General features: G+C 44.1%; 1 protein-coding gene across 1 annotated transcript in view; it reads right to left on the reverse strand.

The window, feature by feature from the left end:
* Positions 1-1,268: 1,268 nt before the first annotated feature.
* The window catches only part of tacc2 (transforming, acidic coiled-coil containing protein 2), a 57,416-nt gene continuing 34,107 nt past the window's right edge, over positions 1,269-24,577 (reverse strand). The window contains exons 7-22 of the mRNA XM_037123739.1: positions 18,872-18,978; positions 17,005-18,409; positions 14,107-14,164; positions 13,812-14,019; positions 13,334-13,383; positions 13,110-13,219; positions 12,029-12,182; positions 11,482-11,628; positions 11,061-11,153; positions 7,726-7,863; positions 7,549-7,625; positions 5,444-5,487; positions 3,137-3,297; positions 2,904-3,010; positions 2,511-2,631; positions 1,269-2,282 (exon numbers count right to left, since the gene is read on the reverse strand). Coding sequence (XP_036979634.1) covers positions 2,217-2,282; positions 2,511-2,631; positions 2,904-3,010; positions 3,137-3,297; positions 5,444-5,487; positions 7,549-7,625; positions 7,726-7,863; positions 11,061-11,153; positions 11,482-11,628; positions 12,029-12,182; positions 13,110-13,219; positions 13,334-13,383; positions 13,812-14,019; positions 14,107-14,164; positions 17,005-18,409; positions 18,872-18,978 — 3,046 coding nt within the window. The 3' untranslated portion in view covers positions 1,269-2,216. The remainder of the gene's footprint in view (positions 2,283-2,510; positions 2,632-2,903; positions 3,011-3,136; positions 3,298-5,443; positions 5,488-7,548; positions 7,626-7,725; positions 7,864-11,060; positions 11,154-11,481; positions 11,629-12,028; positions 12,183-13,109; positions 13,220-13,333; positions 13,384-13,811; positions 14,020-14,106; positions 14,165-17,004; positions 18,410-18,871; positions 18,979-24,577) is intronic.

The following is a 24,577-nucleotide window of genomic DNA, read 5'->3' on the forward strand; positions in this document are numbered from 1 at the left end:
TTTTCTAGATCAAAATGTCTTCTTTCGTTTTCCTAATCATGAGTTTTTCACAACCTCAGAGTTTCCCCCCATTGTGGTGAGAGAAAAAACAAAAACGAACATACATGGTGCATGGATGCATTATTTACACATAATATAACGTGCTTGTGTATCTTTTGTCAGAGTTTGTGAAAAATATCAGCAGTCTAACTGAATACTCAATTGTGTTCTATTTTGTAGCATATGTAATCTGTGGAGTGGTGTCACGTTCATGACACTGCTCAAGTTGCAACTGAAGGCGCAGAGGGGCAAGGAGATCACAGACTGCTGCTGCCTGTGGTATTACTATAACATTTCTATTATTATATTATTATATTACTAGATCACAGATCTAGCGGTATATATGATTCTTTCTTCGACAGAAGGTAATGCACAAAACGTTTCTTGGGGTAATTTATAAGTATCACATTCTCAGAGAGGATATAATAAGAAGTGTATTGTTGCATTGTAAAATATCTAGTGTCCACTACGCATGTGTTCTTGTTAGAAAACCATATTTGAGGGATCACAGCGAAACACTATAAATGCATGTAGCTTATTTATCAATATCACAATGTTTCTACTCACTAATATCGGTATCAGCGTGGTTACTAATGTTTTTCTGACAGGGTTAGAGCCACCCACCCTCTTAAAAGTGATCAAATCACCTACTGCAATTAATCATGCTCACCCTGATTTATCATTGGTCATGCCACATCATCCAAACAAAACACACTCACAGAGAAAGCCCACATGGTTTGTGTAGTCTCTCATGGAGGACTTAAAAGTGTTGATGAAGGTTCTCAGTCATCCAGGTCGTGGTAAATTCTGAATGCTGTCATCGCAGGCAGCTGGACTTGTTTAGGTGTCATTACGACCGGCGCAACATGAAAATCAGACTCCCCTCTTCCTGTCCCCCAGAGCACCACCAGCAGCAAAGCATTTCTAAAGGTTTTATTTGAAAACACATCTTGCACACACACACATTCAAACATGCTGGCAGCTTGGCTGACAGATAAGAGAGCCCCCAGTGACTGGTGAAGAGCCGGCCTTTAAAACCCCTGGCTGCGATGGCTGGAGCCAATCAGCTCTGTGGACAACCTACAATCATTCAAACACTCCTGCGACCAATCACACGCACTCAGGTAACAAAGGTTGATTCAAGTAGAGACAAGCGCATACAATAGAAACATTTATTTAACAGTGTAAAGGCATGTGGTGTGGGGAAAAGAAGCCGAGTGAGCCCAGCGTGCTGTATTGCCATCTTTTATTGCACTTTGTAAGCAGATGCTGTACAGTGGCTGTGCAGAGAAGTTATTCCTCAGTGTGACACAACGACCATAGCAGGACGAGGACATATCCATCCAAAATTAAATTACTCCTGGTCACAACTGAATACAGTCACGATTAGTTTGCTTTATATCAAAATAAAATCCCAAAAAATAGTCCCACGATTTCATCGAGAAAGCTATGACAAGTATGACAAATATCTACAAGGTTACATGAGGGAAGCGGACAGTGGGATGACTGAATAACTATCAAAAATGCAGATGAGTAGGCTTTTTTTTCATATTTGGAAATTTCCTACGGTATATATATATATACAAACATGAACATTACAGGTTCTTCTCACATGCAGTAAGCTAATGTGATAGTTTATGTTCTTTGAGTGAAGTATCAACATTTTATGAAGGAGTTTATGTCTCTATTTTCTCTTTTTCGAAGTCTTTCTCTTGTGTGAAGAGGAGACAACAACAGGGGCGGGTAAACAGTCTTCTCCCTCAGTGGCTGTCATGGCAACATCATTTAAGATAATTTAACCCACAAAACAACGCTCTCGCTTCTCTCATAAGCATACACACACACACACACTCACGCACACTCTCACACACGCAGACACACTCATTAGTGATATGATACATTTTTCTAAAACTTTAAACCAGACCCCTGATACAGTACATTACACTGACACATCAAAAATGTACAGAGTGATTAAGAGGAAGCCATTCCTGTGGATCAGTTATACACAACGTCAGTAGGAAATTTAAACCCCAAGACCAGTCTGGCCTTCAGTGTCCATCAGTCCTAGAAAAGAGTGGTAAATATGACTGATTTGCTTCATTTTCCAAGTAGTTTTTTTTTTTTTTTTCTTAAAAAAACACTCCTTTTCTCTGGGAGATTTGGCCTGGGTGTGGTCGCTAACTCCTCCCCATCTTGGCGATCAGCTCATCACAGATCTTCGTCAACTCCTCGATCTCTTTGTTCTGAAAAAAAAAAAAAAAAAACCAAGACAGGACGTGAATTAAGAATTCCAGAATTCTGCTATACCTTTTTTATTCTTAGGTCTTATAACAATACTTGTACAGCTATAGGCAGACCTTGAAGCAGTAACGTCCTGTTCAGAGTGCATTATAGACCCCATATATACTCAATATGTGTACATGTTCACATTTCATTTTTTAAATGATTTTATAAACCCTTTTCTGGCTGACCTTTTGCTCCAAAGTGCGCTCCAGAGAATCCACCTTCATCTGTTCCTTCCTCACACTGGCGTGGTAGGCGGCCTGCTCCTGCTTGGCCTTGGCTCGCACCTGAGCGATCTCTGAATTGGCCCTGGAAACACACCAGAGACCTCTGCATGACTGCCACAATCCAGGAAAGTCTTCAGAGAGCACAATGTTTCCTCTGCAGAGCCCATGCAGAATAATATCTCTCCGATAAATGTAACATCATCTATTAAAACAAGTCATTATACTGGCTTCATCCAAACATCAGCTGGGCACTGAGGTGTTATGTAGTTAGTGCGTTGTGCGTTTTCCCGTTGGGGAAAATACCAATGTCACGGCGAAATAAACACGGGATAATGAGAGTGTGTTTAGGCTCACTTGTCTAGTTTCTCCTCTGCGTGAATCTTCAGTGCTTGATAGCGCTGTTCCTCCTTCCGGACCCTGGACAGATACTCCTGTGCGCATTTCTTCAGAACCTCTTCATTCTGAACAGAGTGGGAACTGTTTTTAATGACTTGCCGTGAGGGCTGTCAAGCTAAATTTTAGATGACTTACAAGGCCAGTCACGCCAGGAACACTCATTAGCTGTGAATAATTTGTGGGTTAGTCACCTTGCGGAAGCCCTCCAGTACATCTTTCATCTTCTCGTAACGGCGGAAGAGGTCGGCGAGAGACTTTTCCACGGAGTTGAGGTCGGCCAAGGCCTGATCCTTCTCCATGATCAGCTGCTGGATGGTGTGGTGGGAGAGAGACTTCTCTTTCTGGTCATCCTCTAATGGATACACACAAATGTACTGTAGATCAGATCACCAGCCTGTGTATTCAAGAGTCTGATGATGTGGGCACATAGCTAACTGTTCAGGGACATACAACAACATACGTACAAACACTGTATTGTAGACATTATATCACAATGGATTTGTGGGTTGGTGTGATTGAACAGCATTTTATACGACACTATATGGGTGCATCTGATAAACCAGTGTAGCATGCAAACAAAACACTGAACAATGGGGAAATCAAAGAGACCTGTAAACCGTATAGACAGAGCCGGTAGCCGGTTTGCTTCAAGTGGCTTTCTTGACGCTTCAGTATTAAATGAGAAAGCCCCCGCAGTATTTCAGCCCCCTCCCACACATTCCCTTTCCTTTCCCATCACAAAGCTTACATGACCAACCTGCTCAGCTTAATAATTCTGTGCGAAGGACTTTCACAACCTTCGACAGCACAGAAGCCAAATGCAGATGTGCATGTACAGAAAAGGTTTCCCATGCGAGCCCATTTCTGCCAATGTGATTAAAGAAATACTGCGAGTCGTCCGCACGAGAAACTTTCTCAAAATAACAAGGATGTGTTGTTCACTCATATTCACCAAAGCAATGGAAGCAAGCGTGTGAGACAAAGCTTAGCAGACCCAGATGGATGCCATCAGGTCCAGATGCTTTTCCTCCAAAACCACTAAAATTTCACAATTTGTGAATCCAAAGACGTCTCTCATGATGGAACCCATAAGGGTTAATCTTTTTCTCACCATCACCATATCAGCAAACAACACATAGAGCAAAGCAAACTTTGAGAATGTTTCTTATTATTTTGTAATACCAACTTATCATTTTGAGATATAAAATTATTATTTCAAGATATAAACTCATTATTTTGAAGTCTATTTCTGAGATAGTAAATCATTATTAAGCCTTTTTTTTCAGATACAAGCCAGTGTTCTAGGAAATGTATTTTCATTTTGAGAAAGTCTTTCATTATTTTGATGTATGAAATCATCTGTTAAGGAACCAAATAATTTGGAGATACTTTATTTTGAGTAGGTTTCTCATTATTTCAATATACTAACTCATTATTTTAAAACACTAAGTAATTTTGGATTTCTAAATCTGTGTACTGACAACATTTCTCATTATTTCACAAAAAAAAAAGATTGTAAGTTATTAGAAATACTAACTGCTATTATTTTGACAACCAATGACATTATTTAGAGATACCAAGGCATCATTTTGAGATAGTAATTCGTGTCAAGAAAGTTTCTTAATCTAGTAAGTGTAATAATCATTACGAGGATTTTGTCCTCATATGAGCAGAAACAGGATTCCATAGTAACATCAGCTACTGAGGGATTGAGTATAGAGAAGCTGTATTTCACCCATTAAAAACTAAATACAGTGTCTCAAACAGACAGGATGAGGTGGTGGGACAAAACGCACAAACAAAAGTCACTAGATGAGATGAAGAAAGTGAGCACATCTGCTCCCCTCTCTGACGGACGGATGGAGCGATGTGAGCTGAAACGAACAGGTGAAGGACAATCCCGCGTTACTCACCTGGCATGCCTGTCAGGGTTATCAAATAGTGAGGGGCAAATATGGGAGCAGAACAGAAAAGAAGGGACTGTGTTAAGTCAAGCTGGGAGGGCAAGACAGGTGAGAGAGCCGAGTGTTAGACAGAAGCAGAGACAGATTGTTCCGTTTTTGTGACGGTGTTTTAATGAGAGTAGAAACTGAAAATAGCAGCTGCAGAAATCAAATTTCCAGAGATGTCTAAAGGTGGCGAAGAAAGATGACAGGTGAGAGCAGGAATAATGTAGCGAGTGAACCTGCTGAGTAATTTAATGAGTTCTTTTCTGGACGAGGGTGGCGAAAGGGTGAGCTCTGCCCCTTCAAAGGACGTCAGAATTCAGTTCATATCAATCACGAAAGCAGGCACGTAGCAAAGCTAACTTGTGTTCGAGGGGGAAAAAAAAAATCCCTTGTATTGTATGTTATGCTCAGTTTGCAAATAAACAAGTGCAGCAGAAAGTAGTGGCACGGGGTTGGGGAACAAAAGTAGCTGGTTTCAAATAAAATTCACTGAGAGGGTCCAATAACCTGTTTCGTAAGCTACTGAAAACCTTCATTTGTGGAACTCACCTATCATCTGTGCGATCGTCTTCTCATACTCCGCAACAATCCTCCTGCGGATGAGACGGATCATCGTTATTACAAATCATTTCAAACCCTACAAATCTCCAAACCAATTTATAAATTTGTCACCTCCAATGTGCGCCGAGTCAGACGGCTGGGGATGTGGGACTTCTGACAATTTGTGTTTTTGGTCATATAATATAACGCTCAGAGTAATGGCAGGTTTCCAAGTGCCCCCAAACTATTTTTTTCTTTGTATTTGTTTTCATTTATCTTTGGCCAGTTTTTTCCCCTCAACACTCAAAGTCAAGGGCCAGCAAGCACGGCCCAATAGAAATCCTTGTTTCGGGAAGAGCAGGTTGCCAGAGGTAAGAGGATTGATTAGTCATGCTCCCCCCTTAGCCTCTTAACCCCTTCTTATCCTGAGCCCAATCAGTCAAATGAAGTAAGCTCCGTTTTATCCACACTAACTGTGCTGCGGCCGGCTGGACCCACACCCACCACCTGCTGACAGAAAACAAGGTTTCAGTATGGACATAGCTCCATCTCTTTCAGCCCCTAATTAGCAGCCATTTGCTGGCCATAGATGCATCATCTGTAGATGTGAATATGAGCGTAGTTTTGAGCTTTTGTCATAATCCAAATGACATCAGCCAAAAGGCCAGAGAAAACATTTTCTCACGGCTGATTAACTCCAAAACGTTCACATATCATAACCACATCTATTCCTCTTTTCTTCACCCCTAACGCTCGTGTTGATGGTAGATGGACTCCTTTAACTGGCTCTGCAGTTAACCGTGTCTTGTTTGACAGTGTAAGCAAGATAAACCGATTGACTTGGTTAAATGGTGTCAGTGGGTGGAGCCTGACGTCAAGACACTTAAACGGAAACACAGGGAGGTGTTAAGCCAAAGCTGCAGTGTATGGCTGGGACATCGCTGATCATGTAGTATTTTATGTTGATTCTTTTCAATATTATCATCATGTATAATAATATAATGTCATCTTTGCCATTATGAATGATACACATAATTAATGTCGGGTCTCATGCACCCTGCTGTTGTCACCATTGTTAACCTCACATCTCGAAACATTAGAGAAATATTAGAATCAATATACATAATACATACATATTCATAATAAATATTACATGAGAATTGTTTTTAAGTTCTTCAACCCACTTTGTCCACTTTGCAGTGAACTGCGAGGGAAAATTCTCAAATGTCATGTCATGTCATGTCATTATCCGTAACCGCTTATCCCTTTCCATGGGGTCACGGGGTGTTGCTGCTGGAGCCAATCCCAGCCTTGTCTCAGGGCGAGGGCAGGGTACTCCCTGGACAAGTTGCCAGCTCATCACAGGGCCCTCACTGATGAGCAATGTGGGGTTCAGTATCTTGCTCAAAGACACTTCGACATGCAGCTCAGCTTTCGATCACTAGTCGACCTGCTCTACCCGCTGAGCTACAGCCGCCCCTATTCTCAAATGTCCTTTATTATTTTGATATATTCTTTTCACATATGAAACTAAACAATATAGATACAACATTATTATTTATGTGAAGTGAAATCTGTTTCAGCTTCAGACATGAGCTCTGTCTTATAATAATCATCTGGCTGCGTAGTATGAATGGATGTATTCATGTAAATAGTATATGGTATAGCGTGCTGTGAAAACTGACATGACAGAATTCAGTGAAGGAGTTCATCCTGCAGGCAGTTTGTGAAGCCTCTGTGTTCTGAGAATACACATTGGATCACATGTAATCTTGTAACTGCTACAATTATGAGTACTGTTTTCTATCATAAATGATGAGGAGAGACCTGCCTCTCTTCACTCATCATCTATGTGCTGCTGATGTGTGACCCTTGCTTGCTAACAATAAATAACATTTAGAAAATAAATACTGTGTCAAACTGTCATCTGCACCAGACAAGTTTCAGAACAGAACTATTAGCGCGATCGGAACGCACCTACACTGGCAGGGTTCACAGACCAAACGGTATCCAATATAACTGAGAGAGTAACAATGCTACTCTCCTGATTGTGTCCTCCGCACCGCCACACAATCCGCGCCTTAGTGATGTCAACCCAAGGTGTTAGTTCTTACCTCATCTCCACCACTTCCTGTCGGCTGTCCTCATACTTCCTCTGCCACTCCAGCACTTCTTTCTCCTTTGACACGATCTGAGGGGGTCGACAAAGCCGTTAAGTTTAGTGTGACATGCTGAATTTAAGTGAATACAGTATTTTTGACTAGCAATATAAAAAGAAACATCTGCGGCACCTCCTCTCGTGCGATTCCCAGCGAGTGGTCCAGCTCTCTGGGCAGGTGGGGACTCTCCCCTTCGATGTAGTTGGTGGTCCTGGTGTACAGCGAGTTCTTGGACACGGCGCTCTCTATGGGAGATGACACGTCTCTGTGCTGCTTCCAGGGAACAACGGAGAGGAGGGAGAGGAAAGGCAACATCGCAAGTTAGAAAGCAGACAGAGCTACACACAGGACACCCTCACCCTCAGACCCACACGCACATTCTCATCAGGGTTGAACCAAAATCCTAGGCAGCATCGAACTACATCAAAATCTACCACACAGCAAAATCAACATGTAAATGAAGCAGGCTGGGGATGCTCCTGAAGACTTGGTCAGCCGCCACATGATTGGATGAAACAGTCTTCATTGCCACAGTATTAGCCAAGTGATCTGGCTGATGCTGCCCCCAGCAGAGCAGCCATGATCACCCTGCTCATCGCAGTGGCTTGAATGTGATTGGGTCCAGGCAAGGCGGAGGGGAAGGAGGGCAGCAGCTGATACAGCAAGAGGGAGGACAGGGGAGCAAACTGGGCAGCATCGGAAATAGATGTTAGTCTCATGTTAAAGTTTATTGCACCATGACATACTGGTCTTACCTGTTGTGGATAGAGGCCATACTTTGTTCAATGGTTAAATTACGACTATGATACGAGGTGAACCAGGAGGTTCACAGGATTGATCATCTGAAAGTCTGACTTCAGTGGTAATGGCATTGACAAGTGCAACCCATGACAATGCTTTGCCGACAATAGCAACACCGCACACAAACCATCATATCAAAATGCAGAAACAATCCTCATTCTTGTACCATTTTGGTTCCCTAAAACTCTGCTCTGAAAGGGATTTAGTCATCCTTGGGAGAGCCGGATTACAGGAGGATTTGATGAAATGGCAGGGGCTCACAGGAGACATGTAGACTGAGATCCTCTAATATGTGGAAAAGAGAGTGGAGTGTTTGGTCTGGCTGGAGCAGTAATTCCATTATTCCACTGAGGGTTAAAAACTGGTTTAAGTTTAGGTAACCATGGACTTCTGTTAAGCTTTTAAGGAAATCAACCCAAATCTGTCTGGTGGTGGTACTGTGGGACTCACAGCATCTTTTACTAGAAGCTCTGTCTTCCAGAAACGATTTCCAAGAAATCCACATAAAAATGTCGGTACCATAAATTGGAATAAAGTGTAATAACACAGCATGTGTTGCGCTGAATAATGATGTGCTATTCTTACTGGTTGTTTGCTTGCAGCTGCTTTAGGGACTTGGGGCAGAAATGATTTCTAGAAACCAACAGCTCACACACTGGAACACTATCACGCTTGAGGTTTTTATACGTCAGGATTTTGTAAGTATCAACAATTAAAGGAAACACAAAGTGCCTCTTTAAGACATTGGGTAACAAACAACAACAAGCAACTGCTATACAAACCAACTGGTGTAATCACGGTTGCCCGCTTTGATGGGTTGGTAATTCAGCTTTGAACGAAAAACTTCCTTACCACATCATCTTGGATCACACATTGAGTAAACTGCAAACATTTTGCTACGGGAAATATGTACAAAAGGGGGGGAGGGTTGACGGTCTCAGTTGAAGAACCCACAAGACATTAACTGAATCAAGCAAAAAAAAGAAACACTCCAGTATTAGATTTCTAAAGACTATCACTTACAGGGATGAAATACAGCTATGGTAGTTTGCAAATGTAGGGAGACCTTTTGGAGAAAAGGTCTCAGACTTCTGGGTTTCTGGGGTCTACAAGAGTTTACAGTGCAGTCTGGGGGTATTTGAACAATCATGTCATGGCCCTGTACACCAGCCTTGGGAAGGTAAAATACTGAATAGGCATGAGACAGTATGAAAATGTCATGTCACCATTATCCTTGTGATTCATGATATTATCAAAATATTTAAGTAAAAAGTAAAATTGCACCAAAACAACTATACTTTTACTTCACATTTTGTTAGGAAACAAGTATTTATATTACATCGCAGACAGCGCAAATGTCTATTTTTAGAGAAAAACAATCGAAGAATCTGAAAAAAATAAATCATAAATCATCATGAATCATAATGTCTACCTGCACAAATAAATGATAAATACATGGTGGTGTCACATGAAGATATTCACTATTATCTCAGTTCAAGATTATCCTGAGAATGAAAATTCACCACAGTCCACTTGGTGTAGGTGTTTTCTTATCTGCAATACAATCTTTGATTGTCTCAACCCTTGTGTTGAAAGATGCATTCAAGGGCCGTGATTCTACCCTCAACCAACGTAGACCACTGCAATTACCTTTAATGCTAAAGTTAGAGCTTTAATATCAGTGTGCTGGTGCATTGAGCCAAAAACAAACAAAAAAGGGTTATGAACAAATACCTGAACTGCACTGTAACTGGACTGGGATGAGGACAGATCACAGGGGTGTAATGCTACTCTTACTTTAAGTAAGGGTGAACCGTTGATATTCCATCGTCGGTTGCTGGGTTTCTTGAGTCGAGACTGTAAAACGCGTGGGACAACAGCATGAGACATGGGAGGACAGAAGACCGGGGAGTGCTCGCCCTGCTCCAAATATTATGAGCCTTTCTCTGCTGACCATAAAATGTAGATTCACCTCTGATTGTCAAACAAATGCAAAAAAAAAAAACCTCACTATCGTCACATCCGGGTGCTTAAATGTTCTTCCTAAAAACTCCAACCAAACTGAATGCTGACACCCGTCTGATGTTTGTTAGTGCTGTTAGTCTGGGATAAGGATCAAATCACAACACAAGAATGTGACTGGGATTCAGGAAGATGACAGTAAAGCATCAACAAACGCATCTGGAGACAGTTACATCCAAATAACTCCTCAGCTGCTGATATTGGGTCTAGTGTGAGACATTCCCAGTCACATCCATGCTCATGTAAGCCTCTCATGAACAGGCAACATGCATGTTGCCCAACATGCACAGTAAAGGCAGGGGACTAAGGAAGGCACAGCACTCTGTTCCCTGAGGAGTCAACCTGGAAAAGCTCGCTGCCGCTAGTTCGGGACGGGCACATTAAGCCATGTTAGAGATTTCACACGGAGGGGGACTGAGGAGGGCTGAGGATGTAGAGGTGCAGCCACCATGTTGATACGGCCATGAGTTCACATCCACACTCAGAATGGTGTGTTTAGGGGGGAGGGATAGGCAGGCTGGGACACACTCATGCACACGCACACCTGCTCTACTGCAATCAGTCGTTCAAGCGTCTTTCCTCTCGCGCACACACACACATTCACGCACACTTGCATACAGCAGGTGCAGAACTCAACGCAGTACCTGCAGGGTTACAGTGGAGAGGGAGGGGCACTGAGAGATGTTTTTGGCTACCTGCAGAGCCTCTATCCTCAGGGCAGCAAGCACCAGCTCCTCCTGGGCCGCACATGTGTGTGTGGGGGGGGTTGGGGATTTGGGGGGGGGGGGTTGCGGCCCAAGGATGAGAGAGCAAAGGGAAAACACAGAAACTTGAGTTGAGCGCACACACTTGCTGCATCTCACACTCCATCAATCTATCTCAGACAGTAAGCTAAGAAACTGCAACTGAGGTATGACAAGGAGAAACATGGGGGGAAAAAAATGAAAAAGGCAGCATGGAGTAAGGACACGATGGAAATAACGTTCACACGAAAAACACGCAAACACATATCAGGGAGGCCTGTCAGGTTTATCAAGAGGGGTCACGTGTGGTCTGTCAACACACCTGTAGTTTTTGGGCGAATGCGGTGGGGTTGGTCTCAGCCAGGTCAGGCTCCAGGTACTGCAGGGGGTCGTCACACTCAGACAGCCTGTCTAACAGGGGCATGGCCGGGGCTGGAGCGGGGGACTCCACTGGGCCCTGGTTAGGGGGCTACAGGGGCACCGGGAGGAGTAGGCAGAGGGCAGGGAGGAGGGCAGGGAGTCAGCATGGCAAAGCAAGCGCTGAGTGTTTGAGTGGCAGCATTGGGAGCTGAGTCACTGAGTTCAAGCTGGGAGCCTGGTGTGGCAGACTGGCTATGTGTTATCAGTGACGAGGCTTAAATGAGAACCACTATGACTAATGGTGCTCATGTTGGACGGCCAAGTCACGGCTAACGGTAAAGCATGTGCAGTGTGGCGCTTACACCCCCCCCCGACTAAACAATGACATGATGTAAATGTGATAAAATCAAATCTGACAAGATACAGCTTACACAATGACAATGACACACAGGGATGACAACATATGTGAGAGCTGCTCCCTGGAATCGTAACAAAGGCATTCGGCTCACCTGCTCATCCCTCTCCGTGCTCTGTGTTCGGCTGAGTGCCTCGCTCTCTCTCTTCCTGCCCTTGTCCCCGGCAGAGCCCTCGGGACCGGGCCGGGAGCTCAGCACAGGTGTCTTCATACCTGCTGTTATCTGGGCCTCCATCTCCTCGAAACTCCTGCACAGAGAACAGGGAGGGTCATGGTATGTGATGTACTGTATACAACGGATGGGTGTTTAGGTCCAGGTCAAGTCAAAACTTGTGTTTTCCTCTGAATCCTATAATTGCGTTTTTTCACATTTGTTTGTGAAAATGTACATTTTCTCCATGCACACTGAATATCTGATTTTGAAGTGGCGGACCTACAAGCATAATTCATGACATCACAAAAAGTTTGGAAGCCAATCCTAGTCCAGTATTCAGTGTGATGTGAGTGTGAACTTGCAGCCTCCAGTGCCAAACACTGACAATGGACTTTACAGTGAAGTATAGGAGATCTTGCGTCCAACAGTTATTGTTGTGACATGCAAAAAAATTGCAGACACATCATTGGAGCTGAGGATGCTTTTAAATCCAGCATGCTGGTGAAATTTGGTGGTAACGGGAGACAGATTCCTCAGCTGGCTGAAACAGTTGGAGGCTACCACCAGAACGACAGTGGGAAACAGCAGTGACTACAGTGGTGAGCTAATGAGCAACTACTGCCTTACAGAAACACCGAGAGGACGCATGCTTCATCATCTTATGCCAATTTGGCTGACGTCACCCGACCCATATTGCATATTTCTGGAGTTTTTAATGAGGCAGAAACACTGGGTGCCGTTTAAAGGGTTTTAATTGGGTAATAATTATGTCAGACATGCATCGGAGAATTTTTATGCGTGCACAAAACACACGTGGAGGGGATCTTTAACGGAAAATGTTGCTTGAGCATTTAGTCTACATGCATTATGCTCTCCAAGTCATTATGGTTGATATTTAGCAAGCACTGTAAATTGCAGTGCAAGACAACCTAGACAGCAGTGAAACGATGCAGAAATGACTGCAAATCCAAATAACTCCTCACAAAAACTTAGAGCAGCGTAGTAGCAGAGTGCATCGTACCCTGTGCAGGGGGAGCTGGGCTCGGATCCATGTGCACACGAATTCTTGGTGAGGCCGTCAGATACTGAGTCCAACTTCAGGTACAACGATGGCTTCTTCACAGACAGTGGCTACAAGACACATAAGAGAATAAACACCAACCTGTTTAAATCTGGATTCTAACAAACAAACCTGTTTAAATAAAGAAAACAGCAAACATCCTTTGAATAACATCCAACACTCACAGGCGAAGCGGAGCCAATCTTCTCCATGTACTCAATTTCATAGTCTTGCACTGAGACGGAAAAGACAAAACAAAATGTCAGACGCAGAGGGACAAATGGAGAGACATTTCAGCCAGTGTCAAACTCCGGACTGATGCGATCAGAAGCTGAGGCAGGGCTGAGCATTTGTCATTTCATGTCTGACCCAGATGAGTTGAGCCATACTGCCTCTGGGGAGAGGTGGTACTTCTGGAGGTCAGAGGGCAGTGGAGAACTGGGCCAGCAGTTTTATTTGGAAGCAGCCTCAAAAATCAATAGCGTCGCCGGATGAATGAAGAGTAAAGCAGCTGATCGTTGTATATTATCCAGACACCGGCTTTGAATTTCCTTTGAGCACCGTCTGTCTGTGGTATGCTTTGATCTCTGTTAGCTTTTATTTGGACACAGGTGGCCGGACGTACAAAGAGGGATCTGAGAGAGCCAGACAGCTGAGCCTCACCTGGAGCCTGATGAGGAAGACTGTTCTCGTTAACAAAGGACGTAAGGTCAGATGGCTGGGGGAAGTCTTGTTGGTCAGAGTTCAAGTCGGCCTCCATGTCGTGCAGGGCTGCCCACTTTTGACTGGTGGAGGAGGCCAGCTTCTCCTCGTCCGTGGCGTGGTCGTCCTGTTGGTGGAGGGAGGAGGGTTCATCTGCGGGCGTGGGATCCTGCAACACAACGGTGGTTAACAGTGACAGAAATACAGGCGGACAAATGTCGGAGAGATGCACAAATAGGGAGAATTATGTACACACCTGGGATGAATCAGATATTGGGGATTTCTTTGGCGACCTCTTCACTCTGAAAGTATTACTGAGAAAAAACATAAACAGTGACTCATCCGGATCTAGAATCACTCGACGCCTTCTGTGTGAAACTCTTTATTAGATCCAGCACACGCCTGTCTAACACCAAGTGGAGTGCTACAGTTTCACACGTATAAATGGCTAAAATGTGAAACTGGTTGGTTCATCTGCTTTTGCATAACAGGACAACATTTTTTGCATAGAGCAGCATTAGCATATGTTTCACAGAACGACTTACTGTGGCCTACGTGTGGCTGAAACGAAACACTGAAATGTTTATGATGATCCGTAGCATAGTTAGTTACTGTACAGTGAAGAGTAGAATTCAATGAATGAATGTATGTTATGAGTAGTTCACATTTCACACAAATCAAGAAATGACACATACTGTATTCTTGACATGAGAGTATTTGATGATGTGGTAGGTTAGTCAGGACTGTAGGTTAACTGTAAGTGGAAAGGTTTTACTTTTGATACTCAGTTTTAATTTTGTATATTCCATAGAAGATGGCTTCTCAGTAGGGATGGATCATCATTTTCGCTGTTCCAGTAGTCGTACAATTAGAAGAATTCATGTGACCATGGTTCTGTCTAAAAAAAAATATGTTTTCCTTTGTTTTTTCCCTTTCTTTTACTGGCACTTGGACATTACATGTTGTAGCTAGGCCTTAATTGAATCAATTGTCATTTTCACTGAAAAAAACTAATGAAATCACAATGATGGGACATTTGCTGGGATTGTACTGAGAAACATGTTACACTTGGAGAAGAAGATTTTTTTTTTAAATGCTGCGGTGTCACACATTTTTCTTCTCAAAAAACTGCAACAAATTGGAGAATGCACTATACAGTACATACTGCATTATTTAATCAGTCTCAGCTCTAATTCATCCCAAAGGTGTTCTATCGGGTTCAGGTCAGGACTCTGTGCAGGCCAGTCAAGTTCATCCACACCAGACTCTGTCATCCACGTCTTTATGGACCTTGCTTTGTGCACTGGTGCACAGTCATGTTGGAAGAGGAAGGGGCCCGCTCCAAACTGTTCCCACAAGGTTGGGAGCATGGAATTGTCCAAAATGTTTTGGTATCCTGAAGCATTCAATGTTCCTTTCACTGGAACTAAGGGGCCAAGCCCAGCTCCTGAAAAACAACCCCATACCATAATTCCTCCTCCACCAAATTTCACAGTTGGCACAATGCAATCTGAAATGTACCGTTCTCCTGGCAACCTCCAAACCCAGACTCGTCCATCAGATTGCCAGATGGAAAAGCGTGATTCATCACTCCAGAGAACGCGTCTCCACTGCTCTAGAGGCCAGTGACGGCGTGCTTTACACCATTGCATCCGACGCCTTGCATTGCACTTGGTGATGTGTGGCTTGGCTGCAGCTGCTCGGCCATGGAAACCCATTCCATGAAGCTCTCTGCGTACTGTACTTGGGCTAATCTGAAGGTCACATGAAGTTTGTAGCTCTCTAGCAATTGACTGTGCAGAAAGTCGGCGACCTCTTTGCACTATGCGCTTCAGCATCCGCTGACCCCTCTCCGTCACTTTACGTGGCCTACCACTTCGTGGCTGAGTTGCTGTTGTTCCCAAACGCTTCCATTTTGTTATAATAGAGCTGACAGTTGACTGTGGAATATTTAGGAGCGAGGAAATTTCACGACTGGATTTGTTGCACAAGTGGCATCCTATGACAGTTCCACGCTGGAATTCACTGAGCTCCTGAGAGCGGCCCATTCTTTCACAAATGTCTTGTTTCACAGTCTGCATGCCTGAGTGCTTGAATTTATACACCTGGGGCCAGGCCAAGTGATTAGAACACCTGATTCTGATCATTTGAATGGGTGAGCGAATACTTTTGGTAATATAGTGTATTTCTGGCTTAAGCTTGTTTAACAATAGCCAACAATGAACACGAGAGGGCGCACAAGCACCTCCTTTGTTACACACTTGCAGACCGGCCACAGTGTGTCAGTAGACACGCGACTATCTGCAAGGAAGAATTTCTCATCTTCAGTTGCAAACGGTAATGGAAGCTTTTACCCTACAGCAGGATTTGCTCTGATAATTGTAACAATATATATGTTTTGGACAAAGTTTAGATACAAATCAGTTTTCTGTTTTAATGTTTAAATATTTTGAAGAGCAACAGTCAAAAGCATCAACACAACAAACTCAATAAATCATCTCCACGTGTGAAGTTTGTCTGTCACTCAACAGCACCTCGTTGAGCACTGTAGCACTGACCTCGATTGTAGAGGGTTTCAAGCTCAATCATGAGATAACATGGCACCTTTGTGTGCTATGCTGTAAGGTACTAGATGAGTCCACAAGTAGAATTTACAGCCAGAACAATAGTAAAATAAAACTGTCACTTTCATATACGGGACTGGCGCGTACACAATACAAAATATGAAACAAAACTGAAAACGTGTGTCCATCAGTTTAAATGAGCACGATTAAAGTGAAGGTATAGTTTGATATGAGGGATACGGGGATTGTGATGTTTCTGTTAATAGGAAGAGGGACCACAGGGCAACGTGCTGCTTTTAACAAGGAGCCACGTGAAATTAAGGGTCAAAATGGGTGGAAAGTAGTTGCTTTGTCCCTGTACTTACAACAGACAACATAGAGAAGACACACCCCTGGACTTCCTGTGACATATGGAAATACACAGACACAGGTGACAGAGAGACAGACAGAGGACACCGGCATAATACACAAGAGGACCACAGACAAACACACACTAACATAAAAAAACCCTCACCAACAGACACAGACATTCCTACACATGAAAACATAAATGTATGCTCCTGTAGTAACAGTAATAAAACTGAACTTACGATTTGATGGGAGTTTTCTTCTTCTTGGCGGGTTTGTTTTGATTTTGGTCAGCCAGTTCCCCGATGTTGTCATTGTCATTGTCATTTTCATTTTCATAGTCATTGGATGACAGTTCAAAGGAGGCAGAGGCCTTGGGAGGGGAGTTGGCCATCTTATTGGAAGATTGGAAAGGGTCTATGGCGTCATCAAAGTTATTTGGGTCAAAGCCGTAAGATGGCCTGGACAGTTTGGGGGAGTTGGGAATACCTGCCTTTGAAGAAAATGGATTGAAGTTCGGATCGTCCCATTTGCTAGGTTCAAAGTTGTACGATACTTTAGGAACAGGGATGTCCTCCTCATTGCCATTGTGGGTTGCTGGAGGATCGTTGTCCAGCTGTGCCGGAGGGGCCTTCTTTAGCCCCAGCTTCGGTTTCCTCAGAGGCATTTTGCCACCGGGCTTTTTGCCCAATTTCTTGGGTGGGGGAGAGGCCTGGTGTGGCGCCTCACCACTCTCCTCTGAGTAGTCAAACTCCAGCCTTACTGGCTGACGTTTGGGGAGGATGGGTAGCTCCTCAGGGTTGGTGATTGGCTGCTCTTGAGGAGGGGGAGGACACGGCTCCACAGCAGAGAGACAGGGATCCTCTGGAGGTGTTGCAATTGCAGCACACACTGGACCTTTACGACCCAAAACAGGGGAATTGGCAATTTTGCTGCCTCCAGTATTGAAAGGGTCAATGTTGTCAAAATTATCTGGGTCCCATTTGTAGGCGCCACTCGGAGGGATGGGAGACTCGTCTTTCACCGGTGGACTACCGGGGAGAGGCTTCTCCTCCTGGCACAAGGGTAGGGCCGGGGTTTCAAGGCTCTCCTCTTGGCTGGTGTGATTGGTCTCCTCTGGCAGAGGAGGTGGAGTCTCCACACGGCTCTTCCTGGTCCTTCGGAGGGTTCCTCCAGGGCTTGGGGTTGTAGGTCCTCCCTCTGCTTCCTCCTGAGTCTGGAGAGGGTTGGTAGTTCGTGGCTTTGCCCGCTTCTTGATCTCCGGGGTGCTGCTGGATGAGGCTGGCCTTGGACTCTCTGGGTTCGAGTTCTGTCTGAGAAGAGGCTTCTTCTTCAAAGAGCCAGTACGGACTTTCTTGGGTCTGTGGAGGGTCCCCGGGGCACTCTCAGTGCCAACGCTGAAGGATTCAGAATGTTGACGGAAGCCTCCCCCGAGTGTTGATCCGTCCAACAGACCAGCGCTTTCTAGCTCTCCTCCCTGGAGGCTGAGTGAACGTGTGAGAGTGTTATCTGAAGCAAAAACCTCGATGTTGTAGGTGCCACTGGCTGCGATGGGCTTGTCCTCATCAAAAACAATGGACGGTGAGCGGCATGGTCGATCTTCTGAGGTCAAATTGGAGGCAGGATCATGGACTGATGTGTCTGCTTCTGCGAAATAGAGAGAGGTTTTATTTCGCTGCTAAAAAGGTGAAATCAAAAATTTAATTCAATTGTTGTTATTACATATTTCGGGGTTGAGATGCAGGTCTGATCAAAGAGAGCCAGCACGGAGACAAAAGAGGCAGCTGGCTGGTGACACATTCAATTATAGAGATGAATGTGCTATAAATAATTGAATATCAGTCTTCCTCAGTTGGATAGAAAGCCATGAAAAATAACCACGCAGGGAGAAAGACTGAACTGATTGGTCAGCTTTTCTTAGATATCCCAAAAGCCTTAGTTAGTGCAGTGGAGATGCTTGTCTCAGCAAACAAAGCCAGATGGGAGGGACAGCGTTACTCCACTAGATGGTGCAACAAGACTTCCTTTCACCTGCTTTTTTTTTTTTTGACCGTGTACCAGAGCATCATTGTGTAGGAGCTGGAACAATATAATAAATAACAACAATACCTTTGTCATTGGATGGAGGTTGCTGAGTTTGTGGCTCTGTAGGTGAAACAGCCTTCACTGGAGTTGTGGATTCGGGGGTTTCAAACGCTCCATCAGAGTCTGAGCTCCTAAAACAAAAGATAAGGACACATTAAGTCAAGGCTGCTGTTAAGAATTAGCGGTACACAAATGCAAGACCATTGATGGTAGAAGGGACGAGGCCCCTAGAGTTAAACAACACCTCCAAGTACACTATATTGATCTAGCCAACCCGTAAGGATTCACCTCAAGGCATCATGTGGTGGTTTTCTATCACAGACCAGCTCAAACATGGATCAAATAAAAGCCTGCAGTATGAACTTGAACTTTAATGACTCCTTTATATCACAAAGTACACATTTATTTCCCACATAAGCAGATGAGATATCATTCTTTAGTGCAATATATGACAAAACTGTCATCAAATAGGTTTACCAAAGGCAGTTAGTGGCACTTCCTGTGGTGTGTGTGTATTTTTAAATAGCCCAAGGCTAGTGTGTGTTTCTGTTTTCATTTCTTGTAAGCCTATATGGATACAAATGAAAACACTGAATCTGCAGTGCGGTGACAGATAATGACACATCTGAGACACAGAATTACCCTCAGAGCACACAAGACCACCTCAAGATCTATAGATATCACAGCCATGAGATAGATGGATAAGGAATGACGCGAATGCTGTGCCAAAAACAGAAAAGGTCTCTGATTTAAGGCTGTAATGAAAATCAAAATCTTGTTACTCAAAGCATAAGCAATATTGATTGGTCTTCCATAACCAGCCTCCACGCTCTGTTGATCAATGTATCATCTGACCATATGTGGCCCCATGCAGCCTCCCTGCCTGTCTCACCTCTGTCTGACCGGCCCCCCGCCAGTCCTTATCATGTTGTCATGACGTGAGCCCCAGGAGAGACGCTTCATGAGCCCAAGAGCTGGATCGGAGTCCGGGCTGTCCCCATCTCCTGCTCCTCCCAGCAGTGTGTCCCAGCCCCAGCGAGCCCACTGCAGTGGAGACAGAGCCTGCCACGCACTCACTGCCATGGCTGCCGGCAGGCTGCACCTCTCCGCACCACGATGCTACTGCCTGACACACAGGTAGACGCCCACCGCCTCGTCCTCAGATGATCAAGACCTCCCTTCTCTCTTTTTCTCTGTAGTGTAAAATCCAGATCTCTTTGTGTCTAATCTACTATCTCAGTCCTTTCAGGTTGCCTCTCTTTGTCATCTGTAGCCATATCAGTCCGTCTCCAGTCCTCCCCAGTAGGAACTGATGCCTCCCAATCTAACTGAGACTGGCTGCAGGAGCCCACCTCCTGCATACTGTATATTCTAGCACACTCTCTCTCTCCCAGCCTTCATCCCTCTGCTTTCCTCCCTCCCTCTACCTCCTTCTCTCTCTCTCTCTCTCTCTCTCTCTCTCTCTCTCTCTCTCTCTCTAACCATTTTGCTGTATCCACACAGAAGAAAAGGCAGGCTATTGCCCACCAGCTGAAACTGTTCTGATAAAGCCCGCTGCTTTATTTTCACCACCACAGCATCTGAGATATATTCCCTATCCTCTTATCTCTGGCACAGTGTCTCTTTCTGCCTAAACAACAAGGAAAATTTACTTTCTGGTCAATTCAAAAAGGCACACACAGATTTTGCTCTACAAACCTCTATCATTTTCAAAGACAAACTGAAACGTGAACTACTGATTAGTGAAAATATGTGTGCTGGCACATGAGATGGCTTCTTCAACACATTCTGGAACATTATAAACTGTCACAATGAACAAAATGGTCTAAACCCATAAAATGATAATGAGAAATAAAAATGCCTGAAGCAAAATTTGACTCCTATTCTTCTTCAACATACACAAATGCAAGACCATTGACAGTAGAAGGGACAAGGATGCCCCCACAGTTAAAAGACACCTCCAAGTACACTATATTGATCTAGCCATCTATATCGATCTATAAGGATTCACCTCGAGGCACCCTGTGGGGGTTTTCTATCACAGAGCAGCTCAAGCATGGATCAAATAAAAGCCTGCAGTATGAAAGACATTGTGGTCCTGAGACATTATCTACCCATCAAGATCACCCATGCAACACAAATTCAGAGCTGAGACTTTAGTGTTTATATAGGAGGCTGGTAATAAACGTATTTTGCTGCCACAGCCAATATGTTCACTATCCCTGGGGTAATATCACAGCAGCAGTGATGGAGACTCCTCTCAGCCACCAATATGGCAGGACTAACATATTGTACTGACACTGAAATTCAGGCTGAACAAATAATCGAAACAGTGTTGAAACTGCAATCAATAGACACAGTTTCCAGACCCCTCCAAAAATGCATCGTAATATACCATTATAAGTGACGCTTTTATTTGCTGAGATGAGATGCATCATCCTACAACTATTTTCTGAATGCAAGGGAACAGACCACTGCGAAAATTACATCTTAATACTGTTTGTACTTTTTTTCATGAAAATGAAAAGCAGAAATGACTCAAATGATTTTCTGACTCAAAGCAATTGCAATATCTGTCAGAATAATCAAAATTTTTTTTTTTTGCATATCGTTCGGCCCTAATTTTAATGTGCTCCCCTAACCAATTCATCAAGGTACATAAAAGCACTGCACAGTATGTCAAAGCAAAACAGAAGCGATATCTGTTCATTACATTTCTGGTACTTCTTCAGATAAAAAGCATCAGATCCATTATGCTCATGGTGGTGTGAGACAGCACATGGCAGAGAAGTGAGCCAGAGCTGTAATCTCTGTGAAGGCTCAATGTGTCCCAGCAGGGTAAGACGGGTCTGCCTGGAGATCCATCTGGATCAGTCACCGGGAACCTGGATCATAGTGTCAGTTGGTCAGACAGGCAGTGGCACAGGCAGCACCAAGGATGGGACCCACATACAGGGAGTAATGTGGCTATACCACACCAAGAGACCTGCGAGTGTTTTAGCTTCCTGCAGCCTTTTTATGTGAGGAATCAAAATTATCGCATAAAAGCTGATTCTTTGTGAATAGATGGGAAAAAAACTGAAAACAGTGAAACAAAAAGGCAATTAGGGCTCATCTCCACATGCCGATTACGTCCTTGCAGAGGACATTTCTCATGTGATGGCAAACACTGTGTTGCTATGGCAACTGGAGGCTGAACGCGCCATATGTTCCACGTTGGCGGAAGTAGCCGGATGCACACAGTCCAACACGAAAGCGGAAGTGGCTGGATGCACGCGGTCTGACACAGATACACAACTGACGCTCCGCTGAGGTGTTTAGAACGATACAGAAGATGAGCGAAGGCACATTGCAGATTCATGAGGCGAGCTGCTGCTGCATCAGCATCATCTGCACACAGCCCATGAATTGATTGAAATGGGATTTTTTTTTTTTTTTTACTCTATACACTTTCATTCCAATGAATATTGATTTGAGTGTAGAATCTAATAGAGATAACATCATTTGCTGAGAGGAGTGCTATAATTAAACAAATCAATAAGGTAAATATAAATCCATGCCCTTAAGTTACCTAGCTGCAGACAAAACATAAGAAGAGACAGAGCAGCGCGTGGGTGAGCAGTCAGGGTGTAGTGGGCGAAGAGAAACAAAGAGAGCAGCAGTTAATAGCAGCCTCTCAAAGGCTGAGGCGACTGCCCGGAGACAGGAACTCTGCAGCGCGGGGCGGGCAGACGCTGCGTTACAGACAGCCAGACGTGTCTCTCTCTGCTTCCAGCCCAATCCAACTCAGCCTGTCTAAACAGCTTTCACAGTGCCGGAGGGAGAGTTGTCGCCAGCTCCGGGGAAAGAGGTCAAAACTGGGCTGCACTGACACGTAAATCTAACACCACCTGTCTGTCCCACATACACGTATTCATGTAAAAAAAAAAAAGGAATTTAAAGATGTTGGCTTTCCAAATGAAGCCTGTTCTGCGCCACTATTAAACGTGGTAAGTGATGAGGAGGGAAGTGTGATTAGATAAAAGCCAGTGGGAATAGAAGATGGAGGGGAGGGATGAATGGAGGCAGTTCTGGCTGCGTGCCTCCAAGCAGCTGTGTGATTAGCCTCGATGGATTTTGCTGCCTCATACTCCCTCCATCGTCTTTCACCTGTCAAACGCCTCTAAACCCTCTCTGTCGGGGCACCACACGTCATCTATCTGTCTCCAGCCCTGCTCCTCCCAGCTCACGTCCTGTTCCATGTCTATACAATTCATCATCCCTTCCTCATTTAAGAATCCCTTCCCTCTCGGGACTGATCTGCAGTCTGTCCATCAGGCAGCAAAAGATAGCTTTGTTGGGCATCCTCAGCATAAAGTGGTGTTACTTCAATGCACTATAAACCTGTCACATTCATTGCATTACCAAATGTCAGTGGCGAAACACTGATTAATGCTGCTGCAGCGTTTAGTTGATTCATTGATCAGTCGACTGACAGAAAAGTAGTTACCAAATATTTTCTGTTTTGATAACCGATTCGTTTGTTGATTTCCAGAAAAATATCAAACAACTGTTTGTCTCATCCCAGCTTCTTAAATGAGGATTTGCTGCTTTTCTTTGTCATTTATGATGGTGAATGAAGAGTTTTAGGGTTTTGGAATGTTGATTGGAAAAAAGAAGCAATTCTAAGACATCACTTTGGGGTCTCACTGCATTTTATAGAGAATTTACAGATCGTTTAGTCTATAGAATATTAAAACATTGTGAAAAATGCTCCTCACAAATAGATAAAACATCACATTCACTGTGATTGAGAGACATAAATGATATAATAACTTGTGGGGAGCATACCTCCACCAAGACCCAACAGTCCATTTTTAACTCATTGAGAGCATAGCATACCAGCCACCTCAAGATGCCTGAGGTTTCTTTTTTTTCATCAAAGTCCATGTGTTATTCTCTGAGAAATCAACAAAAAATCTCACAAAAAAAATGACTGTCTCTTTATCCCTAAAGTTAATGGGGTCTATTCTGGGCTGAGACCTTCATCCAAGTTTCAGTTTCAGTGGTTGTTGTGTAATCCTGCTGACAAACCAGCAACCTACAGAAAAAGACCTGGTTGGCGGAGGTAATAAAATGGAATTATACTATAATTCTCTCCTTCATGACACTGCACACAGTCTCTCCTTTGAGGTTGAAATGAAGAGACCAACAGAGGGAGCTCCAGCCCTGTCAATCCCCTGACGAACGAGCCTGGATATGCATTGAATTACATCATACACACTGTACACCCTGTGAACCACCACAACAACCTATTTCCATTTTACAAGAGCCTCTCCAGTTTCTGTGGCGAGCAGTGGCAGCTTTAAGCGGGTTTTTAAATGAAAAGTGCACAAAGCGCCTCTGTCCCCTGCAAATGATTCCTCGAACTCAGGAAATGAAGTCTTATGGAGAATCACTCTGCACCTTCTGCAGGTCATAGAACCAGAACAGAGAGAAAAAGAGCAGATTCTGTCTCTGTCTCTCTCTCTCTCTCTCTCTCCAATCAGCAAAAACACCCCCACCCCCCATTCTGAAGTCTGGTGTGCCTTTGTCCGAGAAATCACCTCAAAAACAAAGAAGGTCCTGAGAAGGAAAAAGAGTGTCAGACTGAGATAATCTCCATCTCATCCAGCCTAATCTGAGACTTTGAGTGCAAGCAGATGGCGCGCTAAACAACAACAAGCCAGGTCTGGTTGCGTGACTCAGCGA

Source organism: Acanthopagrus latus, chromosome 15 (genome assembly GCF_904848185.1).
Source record: "Acanthopagrus latus isolate v.2019 chromosome 15, fAcaLat1.1, whole genome shotgun sequence".
Lineage (NCBI taxonomy): Eukaryota > Metazoa > Chordata > Actinopteri > Spariformes > Sparidae > Acanthopagrus > Acanthopagrus latus.